The sequence below is a fragment of the Excalfactoria chinensis genome, chromosome 2, assembly GCF_039878825.1.
Source record: "Excalfactoria chinensis isolate bCotChi1 chromosome 2, bCotChi1.hap2, whole genome shotgun sequence".
Classification (NCBI taxonomy): Eukaryota; Metazoa; Chordata; class Aves; order Galliformes; family Phasianidae; genus Excalfactoria; species Excalfactoria chinensis.
Genome location: NC_092826.1, coordinates 126,343,760 through 126,365,545, shown reverse-complemented (window position 1 = coordinate 126,365,545; position 21,786 = coordinate 126,343,760). Strand labels below are relative to the sequence as shown.

General features: G+C 37.6%; 1 protein-coding gene across 1 annotated transcript in view; it reads right to left on the bottom strand.

Moving 5' to 3' along the window:
• Window positions 1-21,786, bottom strand: part of MYO3A (myosin IIIA) — a 97,874-nt gene that overhangs the window by 14,833 nt on the left and 61,255 nt on the right. Inside the window, exons 18-30 of the mRNA XM_072330322.1 lie at window positions 21,217-21,427; window positions 18,692-18,839; window positions 14,141-14,294; window positions 12,958-13,046; window positions 11,210-11,339; window positions 10,916-11,086; window positions 8,619-8,698; window positions 7,953-8,030; window positions 5,261-5,466; window positions 3,345-3,456; window positions 2,457-2,619; window positions 1,712-1,798; window positions 299-422 (exon numbers count right to left, since the gene is read on the bottom strand). Of these exons, the coding sequence (XP_072186423.1) occupies window positions 299-422; window positions 1,712-1,798; window positions 2,457-2,619; window positions 3,345-3,456; window positions 5,261-5,466; window positions 7,953-8,030; window positions 8,619-8,698; window positions 10,916-11,086; window positions 11,210-11,339; window positions 12,958-13,046; window positions 14,141-14,294; window positions 18,692-18,839; window positions 21,217-21,427 (1,753 nt within the window). The remainder of the gene's footprint in view (window positions 1-298; window positions 423-1,711; window positions 1,799-2,456; window positions 2,620-3,344; window positions 3,457-5,260; window positions 5,467-7,952; window positions 8,031-8,618; window positions 8,699-10,915; window positions 11,087-11,209; window positions 11,340-12,957; window positions 13,047-14,140; window positions 14,295-18,691; window positions 18,840-21,216; window positions 21,428-21,786) is intronic.

Genomic DNA, 21,786 nt, shown 5'->3' with positions numbered 1-21,786 from the left:
ATCATCTCCGATGCTTATCAGACATTCACTTAAGAAGAGTCATGGGCATTTTTCTTACAGGTCACATTAACCCTATAGTATCTCTTGGGCTTGAAAATATGAGAAAATTGTGTATGGACATTAAAGGAACTCAAAGTGAATTTACATTACTGTATGTATCTCTAGAATAATTTGTTTCACTACATCACTTTTTTGTTTGTTTGTTTAGTTTTGCTTTGTATTTTGTTTGTTTTTTTAATATATCAGTGCAGTTACTGGAAAGGGACACAGTGACATAAGAGACAGAAAACATTATTACCTCCTCCTTTTGAAGCTTTTCCTCTCCTTATATCCCCTGTAGTGAGACTGAATTGTTGTTGCTGCTTTGTTCCTTGCCTCAGTTAGTTCTTTTCTCTTCTTCCTGAGTAAGTATCCTCTGGCAACTGATAGCAAATAGTAATATAAACAACCTTAGGCAACAAACACTGGATACCCCCAAAATTTCAGACACTTATATGGCAACAGTATTCAAAAAGTAAACCAACAGTAAAAGGGAGGAGTAAGGAAGCACAGACTGGGGTGATAATTATGGTCATGTTTCAGCTCAAATTACGCTTTTTCAGAAAAACTGTTGAGATATCAGAAAGCTGCAGTCGTTCTATGTGAGGATACAGCCAAGGTCTTTCTCAGTATTTTTCTGGACCAAAGAAAATGAAAGAAGACAGAAAGAAGCAGAAGCACGGTGCTATTAAAGTACCCCTAGAACCCTGTGCTATACGCTTCATGTACCTGCTTTGTCTACTTCAGGCAATTGATGCAACTCAAGGTCCTTCATTTCCCTGTGAAAATCTATCACACTATAGAGAATACCAGCCTCTCTTTTGGTACAGACATGGAACTTTAATTCCTTAGGTAAACATTCACTTGATCAGAGAAAAAACTGAGAATGTAATAGCTCAGCAGTAAGCGTAGACCTAGCTTATAATCTTTTTGCTTAGTACTTTGTAAGAGATGCAATCATGTGCCTCTGACATGCAGGCACCTTCACCATTATGACAGCTGGTAGCTTAAGGTCTGGGATTCAATTCCAGGTGAAGGTGACTAAAGTGAGGTGTGTATGAATGTGTTTACAATTGTGCTTAATCTCCAAGCTCTCATTAAAGTCAATGACCAGTCATGAGAAGCTTGATGCACTTGCTGGCGTACGGCTATTGAGTGCCATCTGAAGTGCTTCAGGATGCCCTGAACCAGAGCAGAAGAGAAATTTTACTTGGCTAGCTCAGATTGAGCCTCGGCAAAAAGAAGTCAGACATAAGAGAAAGTACAGGTTTTAGTCATCTCAAATGTATCAACTATTACTGATAAGTAACAAAACCTATTCCTAGCAGAACAGCATGAACACACACATTATATGCAGATCATGTCAAATGGGGTTTCAGGAGCACCAGCTGCAACAATTAGATGTATCAGACTGGGAGTGAAAAGTCTTGCTATGGCATTTTGCCAGCCCACTTCATAGCTGTAGAACACGCTCTATGCTGCTTTGAGGTACCAGCAGTGGAATACATCAGTCTGCTTCAACCACTGCATACAGCTATGTGATGGATAAATAACACCTCAGAAAGTGTAAATGAGCATAGTCAGTAGTGTGCTAAGGTCATAGCAAAGAATCTGGATCAACGTATTTTGTTTGGGTAGAACATTAAAAGCCAGGAAAGCAAACAATTCTTACTTGCTTGAAGCCTAATGATGTATTTTTCAATTTTTTTATTATGCTTTGCATTCTGGTATTCTTTACGAGCAGCAAAACCCCTGTAAGCTGGAAAGAGATGAGAATAAATAAAGAATCCATTAGGTACACAAAAGGATTTAAGAATAAAAAAGTCTGGAAGGAATTACAGACCTCCATTAAAATATTTTTATAAAAAATTTGCAGGATTTATCTTTCCAAAAGCAGCAAACAAACACAAGCACTATGAATCTACATAAAAATTACATTTTCTGGCAAGTTAAGTTACTATGAATGAAATGAATACAAAACACAGGAGAACTGGAATGTACAACAAGATGATGTATGAAGTGTATTAAAAATTTCAGCTGATATCTCCACCAACAGTGTAATTGGTCTTATTATCTATCTGGGATGCTTATTCTGTTCTATTTTTATTCTTATATTACACAGCCTTGAGAGAGCATGCTAGAATATTATTAATAACAGTATAATTTATGCAATAATATCCTTCCATTTTAAAAATTGTCTTTAAAGGTAATATTGATAAATGTAACTTCAGTAACAAGACTGTCATAAGCTAGTCAGAAGAAATTTTTCTTCACGAGAGTAGAAATGAAGGATCAGAAATTTTGTAAAATGTAACAACAGGAAAACAACAAAATCCACATCCAGCAAGCACACCCATCTATCAGCTGTACACACGTGCTAACTTTAAGCAAATCTTCAAATGTTTTAAAGCCATTACCTGATTGTATTTTAATAGCACTTTGTTCCCTTTGTTCCTTTATCTTTTTGTATCTCCTTGAGCCCAGCCACCCTCTGACATAAGCTTGAATCAATATAATCCTATCAACCGTCTCTTTTCGCATTAAATTCAGCTGTTCCACATGATAGTATTTGAGAAATACCTGAAAAAGAGACAAGCAGTAGTTTTAGTTACTGTGGTTTACACAAACTGGCCCTTGCAGTCCCGGTATTCACTCAATCCACTTAGAATCTACATGTTACAATTTGATGCCAGCAGATTTCTTACTTGTATTACCTAAAAGATCAATTTTGTTAAAGATAGTATCTTGTTTGCTTGTATTATTTTACCTTGCTTTCCCCTTCAACAAAGGTGATCCAAATTTGGAACTTTCAATCTCTTCTTTCCAAGTTTAAATTGAAGGCATAGCTTATTAACTAAATTGATTTTATCAAGCATGAAGCTGATATCAACTCCTACTGGGCAAAACCTTTTCTCCTCCCATTGCTGGGAGTCTGGTTGCTCCAAGGAAGAAGAATGGGCAGATCCTTACTATCACATTTTTAGAAATACAGTACAAGCAACATCAGTGGTCACATACTGAATTTTATAGGTGAGGTAGGCTGTGGCATCGTTACAGTTGATCAGAATTTTAACACATTACTGGGTCAGGATTTCAGCCAGATATTAAGGAACAGTTCTGCAAAGTGCTTTTTTGTTTGTTTTGGTTTTGGTTTAGTACCGGAAAAGACCAAGAGCCACTCCAATCAAATGAATAAAGAGATTGAGAAAATGAATTGCCTAGTAAATTAAGAATGACATGCTGCAATAACACTGCTTTGGTATATGTACTGTATATATAAAACAACAACAAACATAAAAGGTTACTTTAGTTTTTCCAAGAACCCAGTTGTCAAGGTGGGCTTTTTCCAAGATGGCAGCACAGGTTTCTGGGCTGACTGGAGGATCATCATTTGTTTTGTAACAGATGAGATAATACCTGAAGACAAATATAAATATGATTCTTTATTCCCTTAACATCAAGCAGTGTTTGCAAATATATCTAAACCATTCATTTAAACTAATAAAAACAATTATATGAAAGAAAACATAGAACTGAAAAAAACCCAAAAAGAGTACACCAAGAAAACTGCTATGATTTATACACAGTACTGAGAAATTCAATTAAAAGCGGATGAGTGACATATTGCACACCCTGGAGGGATATTTAATCCTACACCAACACTGGGAGGCTTTAAAAAGTGCGCAGCTCAAGTAGGGTTGTGTGCCAGTTCTTTGTTGCTCTGACTCTGTGAGTTATTTCAGCAATAAAATAAAAATATTTGTAAAGACATTATGTCTAAATTAGTGTCCTTCCTAGCTAGAAATGTCGTGAAAATTTCATCTCTTAATTCTTGTGCAAGACCATCTACCTTTTAGAGGGTTAACATTATGTGAGATGCACCCCAGCCCTTGTTACTTCCTTGGAAGTAACTCTGACTCGGAAAAGGGGCCAGAATGCTTATTCATGAAAACTACCCATCCCATACAAATTCTACTGGTAGGTAGAAGAGTTCTTGAATGTTCCAAGACTTTTTAGAAAGCCTCATTACAAAATGAGCTGTACTTATATTGTTTGTTTTTTTTTGTTTGTTTGTTTGTTTAATTCAGAAAAATTATGTTAATAATGTGCGTGCTTCCTGACACTGCATTCTACTTTTTTCTATTGTAAGTCTCAATCATTAACAATAAAAAGACAGAGAGATACGTACCTGTTAAAAATCCCTTTCTGCGTAACGTGTCACCTACGCTTGAGACCTACACAGCCTTAGGCAATCAGGGGCACACTCTTTGGCGAGCTTCCTCATTGTGGTCACTGATTTTCTTTCCTTTATCAGAGCAGCAAAGTTCTTGATAAAAAGTAGCAACTAAAAGCCACAGCGCATCTTGGCGCAGTGATGACCACTTCTTCCCATGCTGAACTCTTCCAAGACTGTAATAGTCCCGGCAATGCCATACTATTAAAACATCACTTTGTTCTTCCTCTCTCTCCTTGTGCACCAGCAGCACTCCATGGCTAGCTCTCTATTACTTTAAAGTGCTTCTGTCTAAGTGTCTGTTGCTTGCTTTTTCCCAGTCTTGCTCTCCATTTCAGAAATCTGAGTTCTGATTGAGGCAAATATTCAGGGTCTTTATTTGCAAAAGAAGACTACAGGCTAAGTACTCAGAATTTATTTTTTGAGTCAGTGGAAGAAGAGACAGTTAAAGGGATTATAAATTAATCATTATTCATTATCCTTCTTAACAAACGTCTAACACTTAGAAATCGTATTTTAAGCAGAACTATACACTTAATGAATTTCTCATCCCGAGATGAGCAGTTCCAAATTATTATCAATCCCTGCCAAAAGCAGATATTGCACAGTGCTGGGTCTCAGGAGATGGAGAAATGGCAACAATTCTCTTTCTCCAAATTCTCCATCATTTGAAGCATTAAATTCCTAAACCTCAAATATCTGAAGAAAACTTTCAGGTTACAAGTGAGTCAATTTTCACTCAAATGCAGAGGGAATCTGGAACAATCATGCTGAGATGCATAACCTTTCCCTACCAGTCCAGAAGGGCTCACAAATCTTGTGATTGATCTATTTTGTCATCCAGTGTGCAATCATCTCAATCATCTTTGTAACATGACTCTGTACTTTTTTTTTTTTTTTTTTTGAACACCATGCCAAAGACAAGCTTATCAAACTCTGAGCAGCAATGAGACAAGAGAAAAAAACACTTCTTCACATCAATATTACCGTTTTATGAAGTTAGCGAAGAGTATGCGGTGTGAATAACCCTGCCTTCGAATTCTTGCTGTCTCCAGAATTCCTGTGTAACGCAGCTGAACCAGCACTTTTTCTTTATCAAACTTGTTTGCCTGCCGGTCATTGTTCGGCTTGATGCACCGGACAAAATGAGGTTGGCCAACCACCATTTTGGATAACAAATCCATGAGAGAGTACTGCAAGAAAGTAACAAAATATCTGACACCAGGATGCTTTCATGAAGTTCCAGGTGTAGCTGAGATTTTATTTCATATGATCAAGAACATGTGAAAAACCATTCACATTTCTGTAAAAGGGAACTTCAACAGTAGATGAAGTAAATGGCCCACCAACAATTCAAGCTTTGAAAAGATCAGCATATAGTGATTGAGGGCAACAATGACTTCAAATGGTTCTACTGTAGCCCATTCAGAGCATTCTCACTAAAACTGCAGTAATTTGTGGTACTGAAAATAACTGGACTCCTGCTTTGTTTTGGGAAGCAGCATTATCTTTAATTGCAGTTTTAAAAATTGATCTGTTTCTTACAGTGTCCCTGATGAACAGTGCGTGTAACAGCAGCTGGTGGGCTGGGTTGGCCACATCAAATTCGTATCAAGCTGTACATTTAGCAGAAACAAAGCATTGTTTGCTAGAGCATAAATGAATTCTGTGTACAACTGCAGAAGAGAGGAGAGTTGAATAAAGAATATTTCTAAAGACATCCCACTCATTCTTCTAAAGGGACAAATACTTGACAGCACATTTTATGCCAAATGCTGAAGACAGGGAACAAATAAGTGTTTGGAGCAAGTGCATTGGGCTTGGAGTGTGCATCAGTGACTGAGCTGTTAGTGACAGTGTGGTAGTGAAAGGTGTTAAATGCTGTCAGACCTGATGGAAGGGCAGTGTCCCTTTCTGAAAGTCTATTCCCAGACACATAAGCTGGTCTAATATGTGATAGAAACTCTCCTTGTACTTCTTTATTTTTTCTTGGAATCTTGTTAGGTAATTGCAACCTGTAGGGTTTTTTTGTTTGTTTGTTTTTAACCTATTGTCAAATATTTGAAGATTCATCCAAAGAGAAAGTCTTAAGGATGAGAAGCGAAACAGCAAGAAGCCAGAAAATATCACCATCCCTGCATTAAAATGGAAGAAACAAAAGTCACCCCACAAGAGGGGATGCTTAATCTACTCTGACATAACACATCCTCTTCATTGCATAGGCTGATGGTGACACTACACCTACCCTGCCAGTGCCAAAACTGGCACTGGAGAGTAAAACTAAAAACACACAAATTCAATCCAAAGTTGTGCTTTTCCCACCTCCCCAGGATGCCAGGCTAGCGGAGAGGGTGCTATTTGTAGTTCCTCATGCCAACTGAGCTGGATATGGCTGTAAAAAAATCCTTGGTTTGTATTTCATATCATTGCCATGTAGGAAGATCTTATTAAGACAAAAATGAACAGGCTCATTCCTCAAGATTCAGCCTGACTACACAGAAGGCAGCAGCCAGGATGTCACACAGTTCAGCAGTAGGTTGGGGACACGAAACTGGTGTAGGATGTCAAGAGCCATATGTTTCCTATTAAAATGTGCAATTCCATTCTGGACAAATGCTGCACAATGCAGCAAAGTGCTTAATTAGTTTTATTACTAGTGTAGCAATGGAACACAAACAAGTAGGACAGGATAATGGATATGCTTTTTTTTTACTCAGCCTGAGAGGCAGATGGTTTTCTCAGTCACCCATGGATTTCTGCATAAGAGCAAACCACTGGGGATGAACTGAGTTTTCATTTGAAGGCATTAGCTAGCATGATCTGAGCAGGGATTTCCACTGAAGAAAACAGTAACAGGAAAGTGCAAATATAATAAACTCATCCATAGCTTCTGTTGCTGAATTTGTTGGTAATACAGTGAGTCACAGATATGAGCTCTGAAGTAGATTCAATACATTTTTCTATCCAGAATATTAACACAACAGTTTTGAACCACCACGATACCTCAGTTTGAATAATCCTTGGTAGACCAAAAAGATGTGTAATTGGGTCTACTAACAAAGAGATCCTGCTTCTACTGTTCTCTGTCTCAGATGTAAATGAACTCTTAAAGGTCATAAACATTACCTGAGCCACCTTACATTTTTGCTGGGAGATAGGAGTTATGAGAACCTGGAGCCTCAGAGCTGTGCTCTAGTCAGCCAACTCCGTGCATGACTCTGGTGGAAAGAATGTCCTTCACAGATATTTTCTATGACAGAATCAGCAGCACAGCCACTGTAAAAAATCAAAATCTTCCTCTGTAGCTCCTGTTCCAAATTAGCTTTGCCCTTTTACTTCCTAAGATCCTAAGGAAATGCTATACAATTGATGTCCAGTCTTCCCTTATGTCCCTTAGGGAAAAGCTGGTAAGTGAAAGACTATTCATACAGAGAAACATCGTGACAGAAATATGGCTGTGTATTTGAGTAAAATTAGATGGAACATCATGGTCTCCTTTAGATATTTGTACAACACAAACTGCTGTGCCCTAAATATGTTTCACAAACTCTAAATTGACCACTGTTGACTCCAAGTCAACAGGTGTATTCCAGAAGATGAAAGAATAAATATTTATTCTACTCCAAAAAGAAAAAACAAACAAACAAAAAACAACAGGTGAAAAGATCTGATATCTTACTCTGAAATAAGAAGCAACTGTTTGTGTTTTCATACTGGTTGTCTCTCTTGGATGATGTCCAGTGTCTCCAGATTCATTCTGTATAGATGAAGAAAGAAAACAACACTGATTTATATTGAGCCCATAGTGCCTTTTCCAAAGCCTCAACAAGCCACTTCTTTGAGAACATCAATTACAAAAAAAGTACTAAAAACTGGAAAAGTTACAGTATGATCACTAGCACAAAGGAGTTACACCAATACATTACTTTGCTGCACAATACACAAACATTCACATACAGAGGACACAATCTGAGAACAGAACATCTAAATAACTGCCACAAATACCCTGACAATGTCTGAGATCCTGTTATTGTGGACCACTGTTATTGTGGTCATTCTCTATGAAACATGACTGTACTTCACATCAAATTACTAATTTATTTATTTATTTATTTCTGAAGCTTTTATAAAACTATAGCAAGAAAGAAGGGAAATGTTAGTTTTTTACCTCACGGAAGGAATATGAATTGCACAACACAAAGATATCCAGCTAAACAGAAAAGAAAATAGGAGAGGGAGAAAAACCATCGAAGGGGTTACTTGCTTACTTTTAGTACCAATAACAGCATTGCCTTTGTAGTTTAACTTAAGATTCAATGAAGAATCATGATATCATCTTTCTTACCTTTGTACGACTGATTGATTTCTGGGGTGTCCACATCTGGTAACTGATTGTAGTTTTGCTTTTACTGTGTGCCAGGTTACCTAAGGGAAGATCAAAGAATGCAACCTACCAAAATGCTTAGATCACGTCTAAACTAAAAACTATGTTGAACCAATTTATTCAGTGCAAACATATGATTACAAAAGACGTTGACTTTTTCTGTGTATGCTGTCATTTCTCTTTGCACCCTTGAGATGAAACAAGCTCTGAAGAAACTACATGAAGATGGAATAGGACTGAATTTTCTGCCTTCAGCACTTATATCACCTACTAGAGCAAAAGAAATAAACAGAATGCTGCAGAAGGTGAAAAAGATATATCTTATGGTATCCATAAGCTTTTACACTTAGGAGCTTATTTTACTATCCTAGTTCTAAGGCTACATGTATATAAATTAAAATTTTATGCCAGCACCCTTCTCCAGCTGAGGTCAGATGACATGGCATGACACAAGTCTATTCAGCTAAACTCTATACTTCTCCACTCTTCTACTCCACTAGTAAAAATACAGTTGCATCCTCCCCTCAAAACTTGCTGAAAACCATTGTTAATTTGTACTTTGTTGTGAAGTGCCTGGGTATTCTTGGGAGAATGTTAGCTGACAGTGACTAGAACTGTCCCAGGGTGACATGCTAGCAATTAATCATAATGGCAATCCTGTGGCAGTGTTTTGGCTACTGTCTGCTGGCCCTTTTTTGTTTACTACCATAGACATAGTCTTAAGACTGCAACCTTGTAATTCTTAGCCAAAAACTGCCCTTACAATAATGACTTGAAGGACAAGTTCATAGGAGTAGTTTATATAGACACTGACTTTCTAAAGAAATAATAAATAAAGAAAACACTACCTCACTTTACACCATGTTGCTTTACATTGATAAATCCTAACCAGTGCTGCATGCTACCACTACTTCTGCTATTAATTTAACACCTCTGAAATCTCACTACATACTGTGAGAACCTGTAATCTCTCTGTGCCCAGCTACTATGAGTAAGAGAAGGACAAGAGTTACATGAAAGTTGGATAAAAAGCTGCAACTATATGGTATGCTCAGCTAACGTACCATGGGTTATGTGATGGTATCAAATGGAAAAATCCCTTGTGCTTAGCTAAATATCACTGGGTAGAATAGAAAGATAGGTTACTCACATCTAATGTTAGCTATCTGGAAGCGAAGCGTCTACTGGATCTCCACTGCATTCAGTGAAGAGAGGGACCTTCAGAAAAGATTTATCTCATCCTAAGAGAAACACTCCAGATGCATAGGATTGGTTGGACTCTAGATATACCTCTGTGTTTCCACTTACTCTATATAAATGACTTAGAATGGAAAACTAACTTTTAGCTGGTTAGAGCTGGATTGTTTGGGTCAGTTTCAAAAGGTAAAACATTTGATATTGATTAACAAAAGAACTAAAATTATCTTCAGAGTCATCATTGCAAAACATTACTAAAGTTCTTGGTACCCTTTGGGCCCTGACCCTGGCTCTACAGAAATTATAGTTTAACATCTTAGCAGATGTAAATAAGTTAAAATGTTCAGGGAAGGGCACTGTGCTCTGTGCTTTCCCAACAATACTGATCTAAAATAGACTTTCAAGACTAAATTTTGCACTCCACTGGCAAAGCTTCCTTTGTAAGTAACAGGAGCTTTGCCAAAACCTTAGCTTCTGTAAGTTATGATAACATTTTGGAGAAATTTCCATTAGGCTCTTTCAATTCAGCTTTGCTGTTCTCCTATGTAGTGGTACAAGAAAGTACTGTTGTAAAATACTCATTGTACAGCATCAGTGCCCTCAAACAGGGAGAAATACAACACAATAACAAGTAACCCCTGCCTGTCTATAATACACATAACAGCAGTTACCCAGGAACTTCATGGTGAAACCTAAAGCCAGGACACAGATGATTGCCACCTAAATTTTCTGATTGTAAGGATAAGAAGACTTACCCATCACCAAAAATACAAGTAAGATACTGTACAAAGGACATAGTTCAACTAAGGTGCAGCTTTACTTAGAAGTAATTTCTGTAGAGCCAGTTACATTCCTTCAACTCCTTGTAATCTCTCTCAGGAAGAGCTCGCTATTAGGACTTCAACAGTTAACTACTCTAACAGGGAAACAGGGTGTCTCCTCTTTCTTTGCAGCAGAGGTTAGGAATCCACCTGGGTTCTCTACCACTTTAGAGAAAAAACTGCACTGAGACAAAACAGACAACTTACATATGCCCTGTCCAAAAAAGGCCAGTGACTTACCTGATCCTTTTTGTTCAGTCCTCAACTCAAGAGATGTACTCCACTCCCTGTCCCGAGCCCCTAACCTGAAGAGGGGACCCTGAAAGAAGCCTCTACCACTTCCTTCGCACTTGACCAGACCAGTCCCTCCCCTGCAGCTTGAGATGGCAGGGGCTCCATTCTGTATAGATTCTAGGGTTGGAAAGTTAAGCCACAAAGTGTATAATGTCATCAATAAATGGTCATATGAAATCCAGCTGTGGTCAGCATGAAGGCTAGAGAAGGACAGTAGGAAGATTACCACAACAGCAATACCTGTTTTTGTAAGAGGATGTGTTACCAACTGTCGTATCAGATTGTTTTCAGATGATCGCAGGAGCAGCACAATATCAGCTGGCAGAGTATCTCTATTCTTGGCCAGGAATCCACTTGCATTATACAGAACCTGTTTAAAAAGTGCATTTATGCATCTTCTGGGCTTTTGAAAAGTAATTGTATATTTAACCACTCTGGCATGACATGAATAGTTTTTCAGCCATGAGGTTTGCTCTTGCTCGTAGTCTTTCTTTTGATGGCAGACAGTTTTAACTTTTTGATATTGAGAACCATTATGATGCAGATTACTAAAAGGAAATCTATTACTGCAGAATACTTTGAGACACTTTTATGACCTCATGCAGGGAATACTAGTTTTAGTAGGACAACTGTATCGTAGCCATCCTTTACACTATTACAGGTATAAATACACAACTCAGCAGCAAACTTGCTTTCAGCCCTATTGCACAGGGTTACCTATATTGTGCAGCCTTTCTGTCCCATTCATACTGTGCTGCACTGTACTCAGGACTTTTCCTAGAGAACCCTGTGTTAAGTACAGAGGAAGTTTTCAAAGTAACAAGCTGCACATGAGATCTGTATAAACAAATCCAAGCATGATATATCTAACTCTCCGGAATTCTATCTGTAAATGACCCACAAGAAAACCAGGCCAAAGGGTGGCAAAACTGGCATGTTTAATTTAAAAACAAAATACAACAGAACAGCCCATTAGCAATCCTAAATTATAAAAAATAACTTTGAAACAAAAAGGATATAAATTGTATTCTAGGTTTACAGTGAGCAGGACTAAAAACAATGAAACAGCATTTGAAATTTAAGAATGGTAGGAGAAACTGCCTAATAAAAAATGGCGTTCCTTGATGGAAAGGGCTGGTGAAATCCCCAGCTGCAGTGGAGGAATCAGAAATGGTACAGGTAGAGCTGACTCCCTGATCCTCAGCAGCAAGATAAGCATTAAATGTATATAATTCAGCAGATTAATTTCAAAGGTATCACCACAGGCCTTTTGTAGCACCTGTGTTATACAAGGGGCAAGCTATCTTCCATCAGCTGACAGGAAGTGTGATGCTCCTTCCAGACCAGCTGCTCCTGTACTGCACAGGGACAACACAGTTTCCCATGTGAGACAGCAATGCTTACTTTGTACCTTTGTAAAGAGCTTGAAAGCAGGTGAGAGCTCCTGCTTCTACAAGCTTCAGATGACCAGCAGCATCTTGCCTTGGCCCATCAGTGATTCCTCCTGAGTTTGCAAAGACATGATCAGCAAGTCAACTTGAAGAGCACAAGATGATGCTCATCAAATAAAGCAGAACACATGGCCTTTGCTATCTGTCTAATGAGAGTGCAGAACTAAGTAGTAAGATCGCTGGGGTGAAAGAGATAAAAAAAGAGAGAAGGAATGGAGATGGAGCCCATTCTGAAGCAGCAGGAACAAGCATAGCAGAAGAATGAGAGGAGCACCAAGTTGCATTACAGAATGGTAACTTTTTGGCTGTGCTGTGATGCAGTCACTTCATTTACTGTGTCACACTGTAAAACACACCTTTGTTATTGATTTTATTTTATTTTTTTGTGAAGAAAAACGTATTTTTTACTTTTAAGGTATAATATTTCCATGTCAGTCCTGAATTAAAAAAGATTAAGAACCAAACCAGATGACCTCTGTCATTTCCTTCCAGCCCTACTGTTCCACAACCCCCAACAAATATCAATAGGTCTCTTACCTTTCCTGCATAATGATAAATCCCAAACGTTAAATCTACTCTTTTGGGTCTCCAGAAATACTTTGACTTCAAATTATCCTCAAATTTTTCTAGAAGGAAACACATCATTTATCCATTACTGGAGTTACTTAACTGTTTTCTGAATCTGCATCCATCTGAAGACATTTCTTCACTTCTCAGACAATACAGTGGCACAAAACATACTGATGTTTTTAGGAGAAATAAAGTATAATGGATCTTGTAATAAAAGACACTCTGTAGAGAATATGGGAGCTCCTGAATCAGTTATTTTCTTCATAACATTTTTTATTATTATTATTATTATTTTTTGTTAAATGTGTCATCTCAGAAAGTCATTTGTATTTCCAAGCTTTTGATCTTTGTGTGAAACAGTGCGGTAATCCTACCACTCTGGGAAACTGTCAGGAAACATTTACCAGTTGGTTGGGGGGCTCTGTACTGGAGAATGTAGAGGATCAGAAAAATAATGAGCTCACCTAAATGCACATTATTGATATTGTTACTGGGTTCTGTGTTCAGGTGTTGGATGCAACTCTCATCTGACACTCTGCACATTCAAAAATCAATAAAACACTCAACTGCTCAGAAACCTCACTGAAATGCTGAAATGAACTGTAAGCACCCAGTATCGCTAAGATATTCAGGATCTGAATCACAACAAATTCAGACGTTTTAATTTTAATTTCTGGAGTAAACGGAATTGGAAACATAATTTTCAGAAAGGCACCTAAACAAGGTTTGCAGCCTTTACCCTTAGGGAATACTACAATTCTTGTTCAGATATGGTTCATGTTAAATTCCAGAACATTTTGGAATTCTGAACATAACTCAGCTTTGAAAACAGTGTTCTTGGCATATGAACCTGGAGGCTTAAATCAGTTTGACCTTTATTTCTTAAGCGCTGTAACTAGAAAAATCCTGAAGGCAGAGGAATTTAAAACCTGGATTAGCAATTTAGGTTCATATGTACTCCTGATGTTTCTTCCACCAGCTTCAAAGATGTATCCAACCTTGCATTCATGCCTCACTGAAATATACTTTGACACTGGAATGTGGGCTCACTGAAAACAACAGCTAGCACAGATACCCTGAATTAGACAAAGCAAACAAAAACGTAACAGGGAGATATGCTGCAAAGTTACAAAAAAACCCATACACTTACCTACAAGTGTCTGATCTGTTGCTTGTGGGAATCGACTTTCTTCATCAAGCAGGGATAATAAGCCCATTGGTTTCTGCAAGAACATATCTAAGAGAGGCCTGTTGTCCTCATATTCTATAACTCTTGCATCAACACCTTCATAGAGGTACTCATTCTGTAATAAACAACAGAAGGCACATTATATCTGTCCATACAGAACAACTTCAGAAAATAATTCATGACCTGTCAATTGTAGGAAACTAAAACTACACGGGAAAGGTATGCTGAGATGCTAAAGACATGAAGGGATGTATCACACTGCCAGATTTTAAATTGCCACTGGATATTTAAGCGATTCCTATGGCATTTGTTGCAAAAGTGAGAGGAGATCAGAGATGCCTCAACTGCTTGATTCCCATCTTCAGACATCTGGAAAAGCTCTCACATTGAGAAGTATGGTAGTATTGTGCACACACTTTCTAAACATTACACAAATAAAGTGTCTCAGGCTGGCCTCTACTTTTTTTTTTTTTTTTTTTTTTTTTTTCCTTTTAAGAAATGACGTAAAAGTATTAAGAATTATTAAAAAACAATAAAGGAACTGATTCTTTTTTCTTTGCTGAAGACTACGGATATCTTTAGCTTTCCACAGGACTGAGAATAACCCAGTAACAAAAGCTGTATCCAAAGGGTGCTACAATGTTTTTTTTTTTTCTCAAAAATTATTTAATTTATAGCTGGCCAATACAAGAATGACCTTCTTTAATCCTTCAGCATGGCAGAGGACAGGCATAGATTTATCAAGAGAAAGATGCTCTAGAGACTGACACTCCTCCATTATTTTTGTCTGCATTACATATTGCAGTATAAAACAGAGCACAGTGCTACCAGATGTATACCAGGGCTGCCTTCAGACCCATGCATACCACTCCGTACACTATGAAACACATAATTAAGCCCCTTGAGCTACTACTAAAAATAATTTCCCTTCCAAATAATAGGACTTTATCTAAGTGTTATGTTAATTTATGATGTAATGTCACAGTTGGGCTACCTTGCATTCACTGTAAATTGAGTGTCATAAGCATGAATGATGGCTAATATTAATGAGTTCAAAGACCTCTAGCCCCAAAACCTTTCCTTATGTGTCATTCACTTGAGTCTGAATGACAGTCAGGGGTGAGTGAAGAAATCACTACAGTGAGGATTTCAAATAAGAATTAACTGCCATACACAACAGAAAATCACAAATTATTAGACTTTGTACTCCTAAGCAAGAGAGAAACTGTAAAGTGACAAAAAGAATCACTGACACAATCCTGGAAATACTGACCAAAATAAATTTACCTGCCAATCCATCTGAAAGAGAAGACAATACACAACTAAGCTTTTCTACTATTCAGCTTGATCTAATTTCTCAGGACACTCTTCACTGCAAGGGTAGGTTATCGTGGGGTCTATACACCCATCTGAAGGTGTAAGGAGTAAGAACCTTTTCTAAAGTCCCACACGGGCTCTGTCTCTCAGGCACATAATACTAACTTCATCCTCATCTGCTCTGGAACAGTGGACAGGAGGAGATTTGCTTTTCATTTTAACCAATGACCTGAGTAGCAGGAGAAGACAAGACAGTAATAAATGTATCACTGATACAGGCATGAAGTTAATTACATACGTGTAGGAGCTAGTGGCAGGAAATGACTCTGTTATCTCCCAAAGATTACACCAGGGTAGGGGCAGCTTAACCAAGGACTACAGCTGTACTGGCACACAGCTGTTACGCTCATGAAACCAGCTATTACTGCTCAGGGTTACCAAGACTACTTTTACCAAGGGGGAAAAGGGAAGATATCGTGGAAGATATTACTTTGGATGAATCTATCAGAAAAGTGTTTTGGTGATGCTCAGGCATCCTCAAAGAAGATCTCAGAAACAACACATCTAACAATTAACTTTTCCTTAATTGAAATGTTTGTGAGAGAGGATGGTTAAGAGAGCTGATAGAAAAGGAACTTTGTAATAGCCATTCTGCTCCACCATAATAACAACGTCTGCTCCCCCTCCCTGCACTGCCAACACAAAGTGCCTGACCTTCAAAGCATTTGGTGTATACGATCCCTCAGTGTTTAGCACTTGTATCTTAAGAACTGAATGGGATGTTAGTGCAGACAGCTTCTGGAATGCTACTGTCTGTCCAGTAGGATATAGAGTGAGTTCACTTCAGCACTTCCCATGAGCTCCTGGAGGATGGCTGATAACCAAGCCTAGGCACTGGTGTGATAGACAGCTCGGAATAAAGAGATACCATATTATGTTGCCTTATGCAATTGCTGGTCCTCAACCATATTATTATGATACAAACAGCAAGGAGAAAAGCTTTCATGATGTACATCATGAAATTGTAATTAAATAGACCTTATTTGAATTAATAAGCTGAGTCAGCTACAGGATGTTGTAATCTCCCATGGTATTTTATAACTAGAAGGCTCCTTAAAATATCAGCTGCTCATTGAAATTCTAAAGCATAATCCACTAGACAGTACTCCTATAGATGGGATGTCAAAAGAAATGACTGAGTTGCACTTACACTTGGGCTCCAATCTCATCTCAGTATTTTATGGCGTCTCTTCTGTGATCAAAACCAGGTATTATTACCTTGTGTAGTCTGGTTTAATTTACCAACAAAAGAATTATTAAATGCATTAGGAAATTATCTTCATCCTTAATAAAAATGTAATGTCATTTTTTTTCTGAGAACGTAGCATGATGATGCTTTGGTTTAAACGGCAACACCAGGGAGTTATTAAAGATGAACATTTCCACCTTAGAGTAGAAGACCAATTTGTTACACAAATGCAAAATAGACATCGCATACTTATAAAATGCAAAAAGGAGTATCCTTCTATGTGTCAGTAAGTTTACCACTTTCCAAAATATTGAAGGTATTTCACTGTTGACTTTTTATGGAAGGATTACAAATGAGAAGGAACTGGCCAAAGTTACCTGCAGAACATGGAGCTAGCACAGAATTATCTCACATCAGTGCATTACCTTACATGTGAGAGAAACACCTTGAGGAGCAAGACAGGCAACATTAATGAAAAAGGAGGCATTATTTTTGGAGCAGCTCTCATATATACCCATAAGATGGAAAAGAATATTAAAAACTAGTAAAATCACATTAGGGGTATTACAGTGACACTAAACGTGACAGAAAATGTCCAATAGAAAGGATTTCTCAATACTGTGCAATTGTCTTCATAAATGACATTCCTGTTGAAAATTTTCAGCACATTTTTTTGTGCAAAAAACAAAGGAGAGACAGTCAGGAGTTATTATAAATGAGAAAAAAAAAATCTTACTTTGGAAAACTGGAGGCAATTCATCCTTACACCCTACCCAGGCTTCTCTTATTTACTGTATCAGTGCAACAAGGCTAACAAAAAATGATACAGGAGCAGTAAGGACAATTTTTCTTATGTTAATGGGAGTGGTACAATCCATTGTATTTTGGTCTGTTGTTTTGTGGGGGTCACTTATGTCACTCCAGTAAATGTTATATAAGACATTACGACATCATTCATTCATTCTTTTCAGGAAATTTCAATGATGGAGCAGGTTCCTAGAAGGCTGGGGGTGATTGTTCTTTGTAATTTATACAAGAGCATCATTGTATGGCAATGAAAATCTTCAGAGAGGCTTCCTGGGGAACTTCCCGAATAACACTTAGGATCTTTGACCACATCCTAACATACCATTCCTATCACTTCCGAGGCTCTATTTTTAGGAGGTTGCACCTCCAAGAAGCAAAGCTATGATCAGTTTTCAGATTCAGGTACAGCAAAGAAACCAGTGACAAAACTGAATATATATATATATGTGTATATAATACTTCCAGTGAAATTATTATTTTTTCCCCAGACATGTAATTCCTTCAAAAACAATAATAAATAATGATTTAAGGATGGGTCTCATGAAACGGTTTGTAAAGTTGAAATGATCTTTCTCTGGGGATTTTTAGACCTCTTCAATTTCATAAACATTTACAATTCCATTTCTATTCTCCATTTCACATAAAATTATTTTTATTAAATCCATCATTATTTAGCTTAGATGAGCTGGCTCCTGAACAAGAACAAATTAAGATCAAGATTTCCATTTTTTTTATTTATGGAGTTTCAGTGTTCATTAAGCTTATTAGCAAGTTATTATGAAAACTGTACTTCAATAATTATTTTACCACTCATTTATTTTATTTTTTTTTTTCACTATAGAACCATACATTACATCACTCACATTATTCCTCAGGAAAACAACACTGCATTTGAACCAGAATGATTATCACTGTGTTATGTTGCTTAGATACTGTACATTTCAAGTTTAATGTACTTGATGTAGGCATTTTACTTGCAAATTGCAATCCAACAGTGCTTCATATAATACATACTCAGAAAACATTCGTTAGGATCTGCAATTCACAATCTCCTATGGAGAAGAAAGAATGTCATTTCTCGAGACAAGCATTTATATGCTCAGCAATACTAAAGCTTAATCACAAAATTCAACACATACCTGTTCCCAGGCAAAGACGTGTTGATTGAAGTAGAACTGAATCTGTTCATTGGCAATGTTGATACAGAGTTGTTCAAAAGAATTCTTCTTGAAATTCTCAAAGCCAAAGATATCAAGAATTCCAATGTTCAAACCATCATCGCTTCCACTGCAAAGATTAATTATTTGACATTGACTATCTTTGTAATTGTTTAGTGAAAGGAAATCATAAGCCATATCTGCACAGCAAATATGAGTGAAATAGACTTTACTAAATCAGATTTTTCTTTAAAAAAATCATTTTTTTTATTTGAAATACAATAAACGCATATAAATTCAAAGATGTCTTTATCTACAAACCAGATACTCTGAATCACATGATGTCCAATTCCATTGTTAAATGTATAGAAGACTTAAAATCTGATTAATATGTGCTAGTTAATAATCTATTGTAAAAAGTTGATGGTACAGAAACAACATGAGGTTCTTTTTGTTCCTCTTGTAAGCAAACAGGCCTTAGATATTATTTCTTCTTTGTACTTATTCACAACTCTTAAAACTGCTTATTTTAACAGGAAAGTCTAAAGAATGAATAGCTAGATCTTCTGTGCATCTAAATAACTACATCTGGTTTTGAGCATTTGAACCTCTTTGTGAATACCATCTCATAAATTGAAGTCTTTCCTCATGGAAGGACCACACAAGGAACTTTTCTTCTGACTAATCCTTATCTCTTTTTTGTGTCTATTTACAAAATAAGTCATAAGTGCCAAATGGAAGTTCTTGCTGTGTTTTTTTCTCAGACTGCTTTGGTAGCTGCGTCTTTGGAGTGAATGAATGTGTGTGGTGCCTCTGCATGCAGCTGGCACTGGGGCAGCTGGGCTGTGCTGGCTCTGGTTCTCATATTTGCTAACTCTGCAGCACAATGTGCCAAGCCTCTGTGGTATGGACTGCAAGGCCAAGTTTGGGTAAAACGTAACAAATTCACTTTCTGTTTTCAGTAACTGGTTCCTCTGGCACAGCACTACCCAGCAGGGTCAACCCATGCAGGGTGCCCAGGCCCACATCCATGCAGCATTTGGAGATCCCCAACAAGGAGACCTCACAGCCTCTCTGGTCCCTGTGCCAGAGCTCCATCACTGCTATGTGCAGCAGTGCTGCCTGACGGGCAGGGGCAGCTCCTGGGCTCTAGGTTGTGCACAGTATCACTGCAAAGAGAATCACATAACTTCTACAGGCTGGCATCTTTTTTATTATTTCTTGCCCCTATAAGTGCACTGAGAAGTCTTAATAGAGGAAGCAATAAGCAAAATTTAAAGGCTCACGTCCTGCTCTGACAACTAATACAAATTTACAAATACTGTTTTGCTGGGTGATACTGTGTGGAGCCAGCAGTTGGACTCGATGATCCTTGTGGTTCCCTTCCAACGTGCCAACGTGGGATTTACTGTGATTCTATGACACTGTGACCAAAGACATTTGCTGATTTTGACCTATATCGGTGACTACTTTGTCTGTCTGCTACCTTTCCTCCTCAGAGCTGATTGAAAAAAAAAAAAAAAAAAAAAAAAAAAAAAAAAAAAAAAGAAAAGAAAAGAAAAGAAAAAAGAAAAAAAAGAAAAAAAGAGGAAATAGATACAAATTATTTTACTACCATAAAAAACAACGTAGAATTTTTTTGCTTGTTTGTTGTCGTTATTTGTTTGTTTGTAGTGAGAATTTCAGGTCAAACATTCTTCATGCTCACCAGCACTGTAAGTATTCAATTTGAAAATGACTCTTCTCAAAGAGAGGCATGCATTAGCAATGCTGCCTCGTCTATCATGCACTTTATTCAATTATTTACTGATTGAAGTTCTGTTTATTGCCTCTCTGTGGTAACCAAATATTTGAAAGTCTGACAGATTTTGGGATTGAAGCCTTGACTTTCATTTGATGTTTCAAAAATACAAAATTCAGAAAAATCCAGATTTGCAAAGCTATTTGTTATTGATATTCTATTTCAAGTTCATCACTCATATTCCCAGCCAGAGAGAGTCCTGACCTATAGTACCTACAATGCAAGATGCATTATTTCTTCTTTAATTAATTAGCAAAATGTATTAAAACTTCATTCCCAGGATCTTTCTCATCTATGTGTTTAAAATGTCACCCTGCAAGGACAGGGTGGGCATTAACCTCAGTAAATGGCTTTGGAAACTACCCTTATATATATATGTGTATATATATATATTTGTGTGCATATAAAAGCAGTAACCGCAATATAAGGAGCAACCTGAGCACACATAAGGCCAGAATTTGACCTATGTAGACAACAGTATAAAGGAAAAAATTATTTCAATAGTTACATATAATCTACAAATTATTAAATGAATATAGGTTAAACAGAAAAGCAGCAGATGTTGTGCTATCTGTATCTGCTGTATTGCCACTGCATGACATAAATAGTATAAAAAACATATTTTAACATGAGAACACTAAACACTTCAATGTAGACCATACTCCTTCCATAGAAGATCTCTCTTTATTCTGGAAAAGCATTTTACCTTAAATGTTTGTCAGGTTTGAGAAGAGTGTTGATGCGATTGACTATCCAGCTGAACAGGCGCCCATAGAGAGCCTTGGCCATTGCATCTCTGACATCAGTGGCTTTTTCCACAGTGTTGGGACGAATAATTGTTTCTCCTCGAGTCACTACGCAGTGAGAGGTGAGGGCCTCTTGCAGCTCATCTGCCTGAATACACAGCAAGGACGCACCTGGAAGGTAAGATCACAACTCAGAGGCAGGCTTGTGAAGAAAAAACACTTCTTCAATCAAGGCTTGAAGTATAACATACTACAAAACAGTGGCCCAATCAAATTAAACTAAACCCAGCAAGTTGGGGCGTTTATACAAACCAATGGTCAGTACCTATTTCAGTCATCAGCCTTTCTACCTTCCACTGTATTACAGAATCCTAGAATGGCTTGGGTCAGAAGGGACCTCAAAGACCAAATAGTTCGAACCTCCCTGCCCTGAGCAGGGTTTTCAGCTGCTGAATCAGGCACTAGATCAGGCTGCCCAAGATCCCATCCAGCCTAGCCTTGAACACCTCCAGGGATGGTGCATCTATACC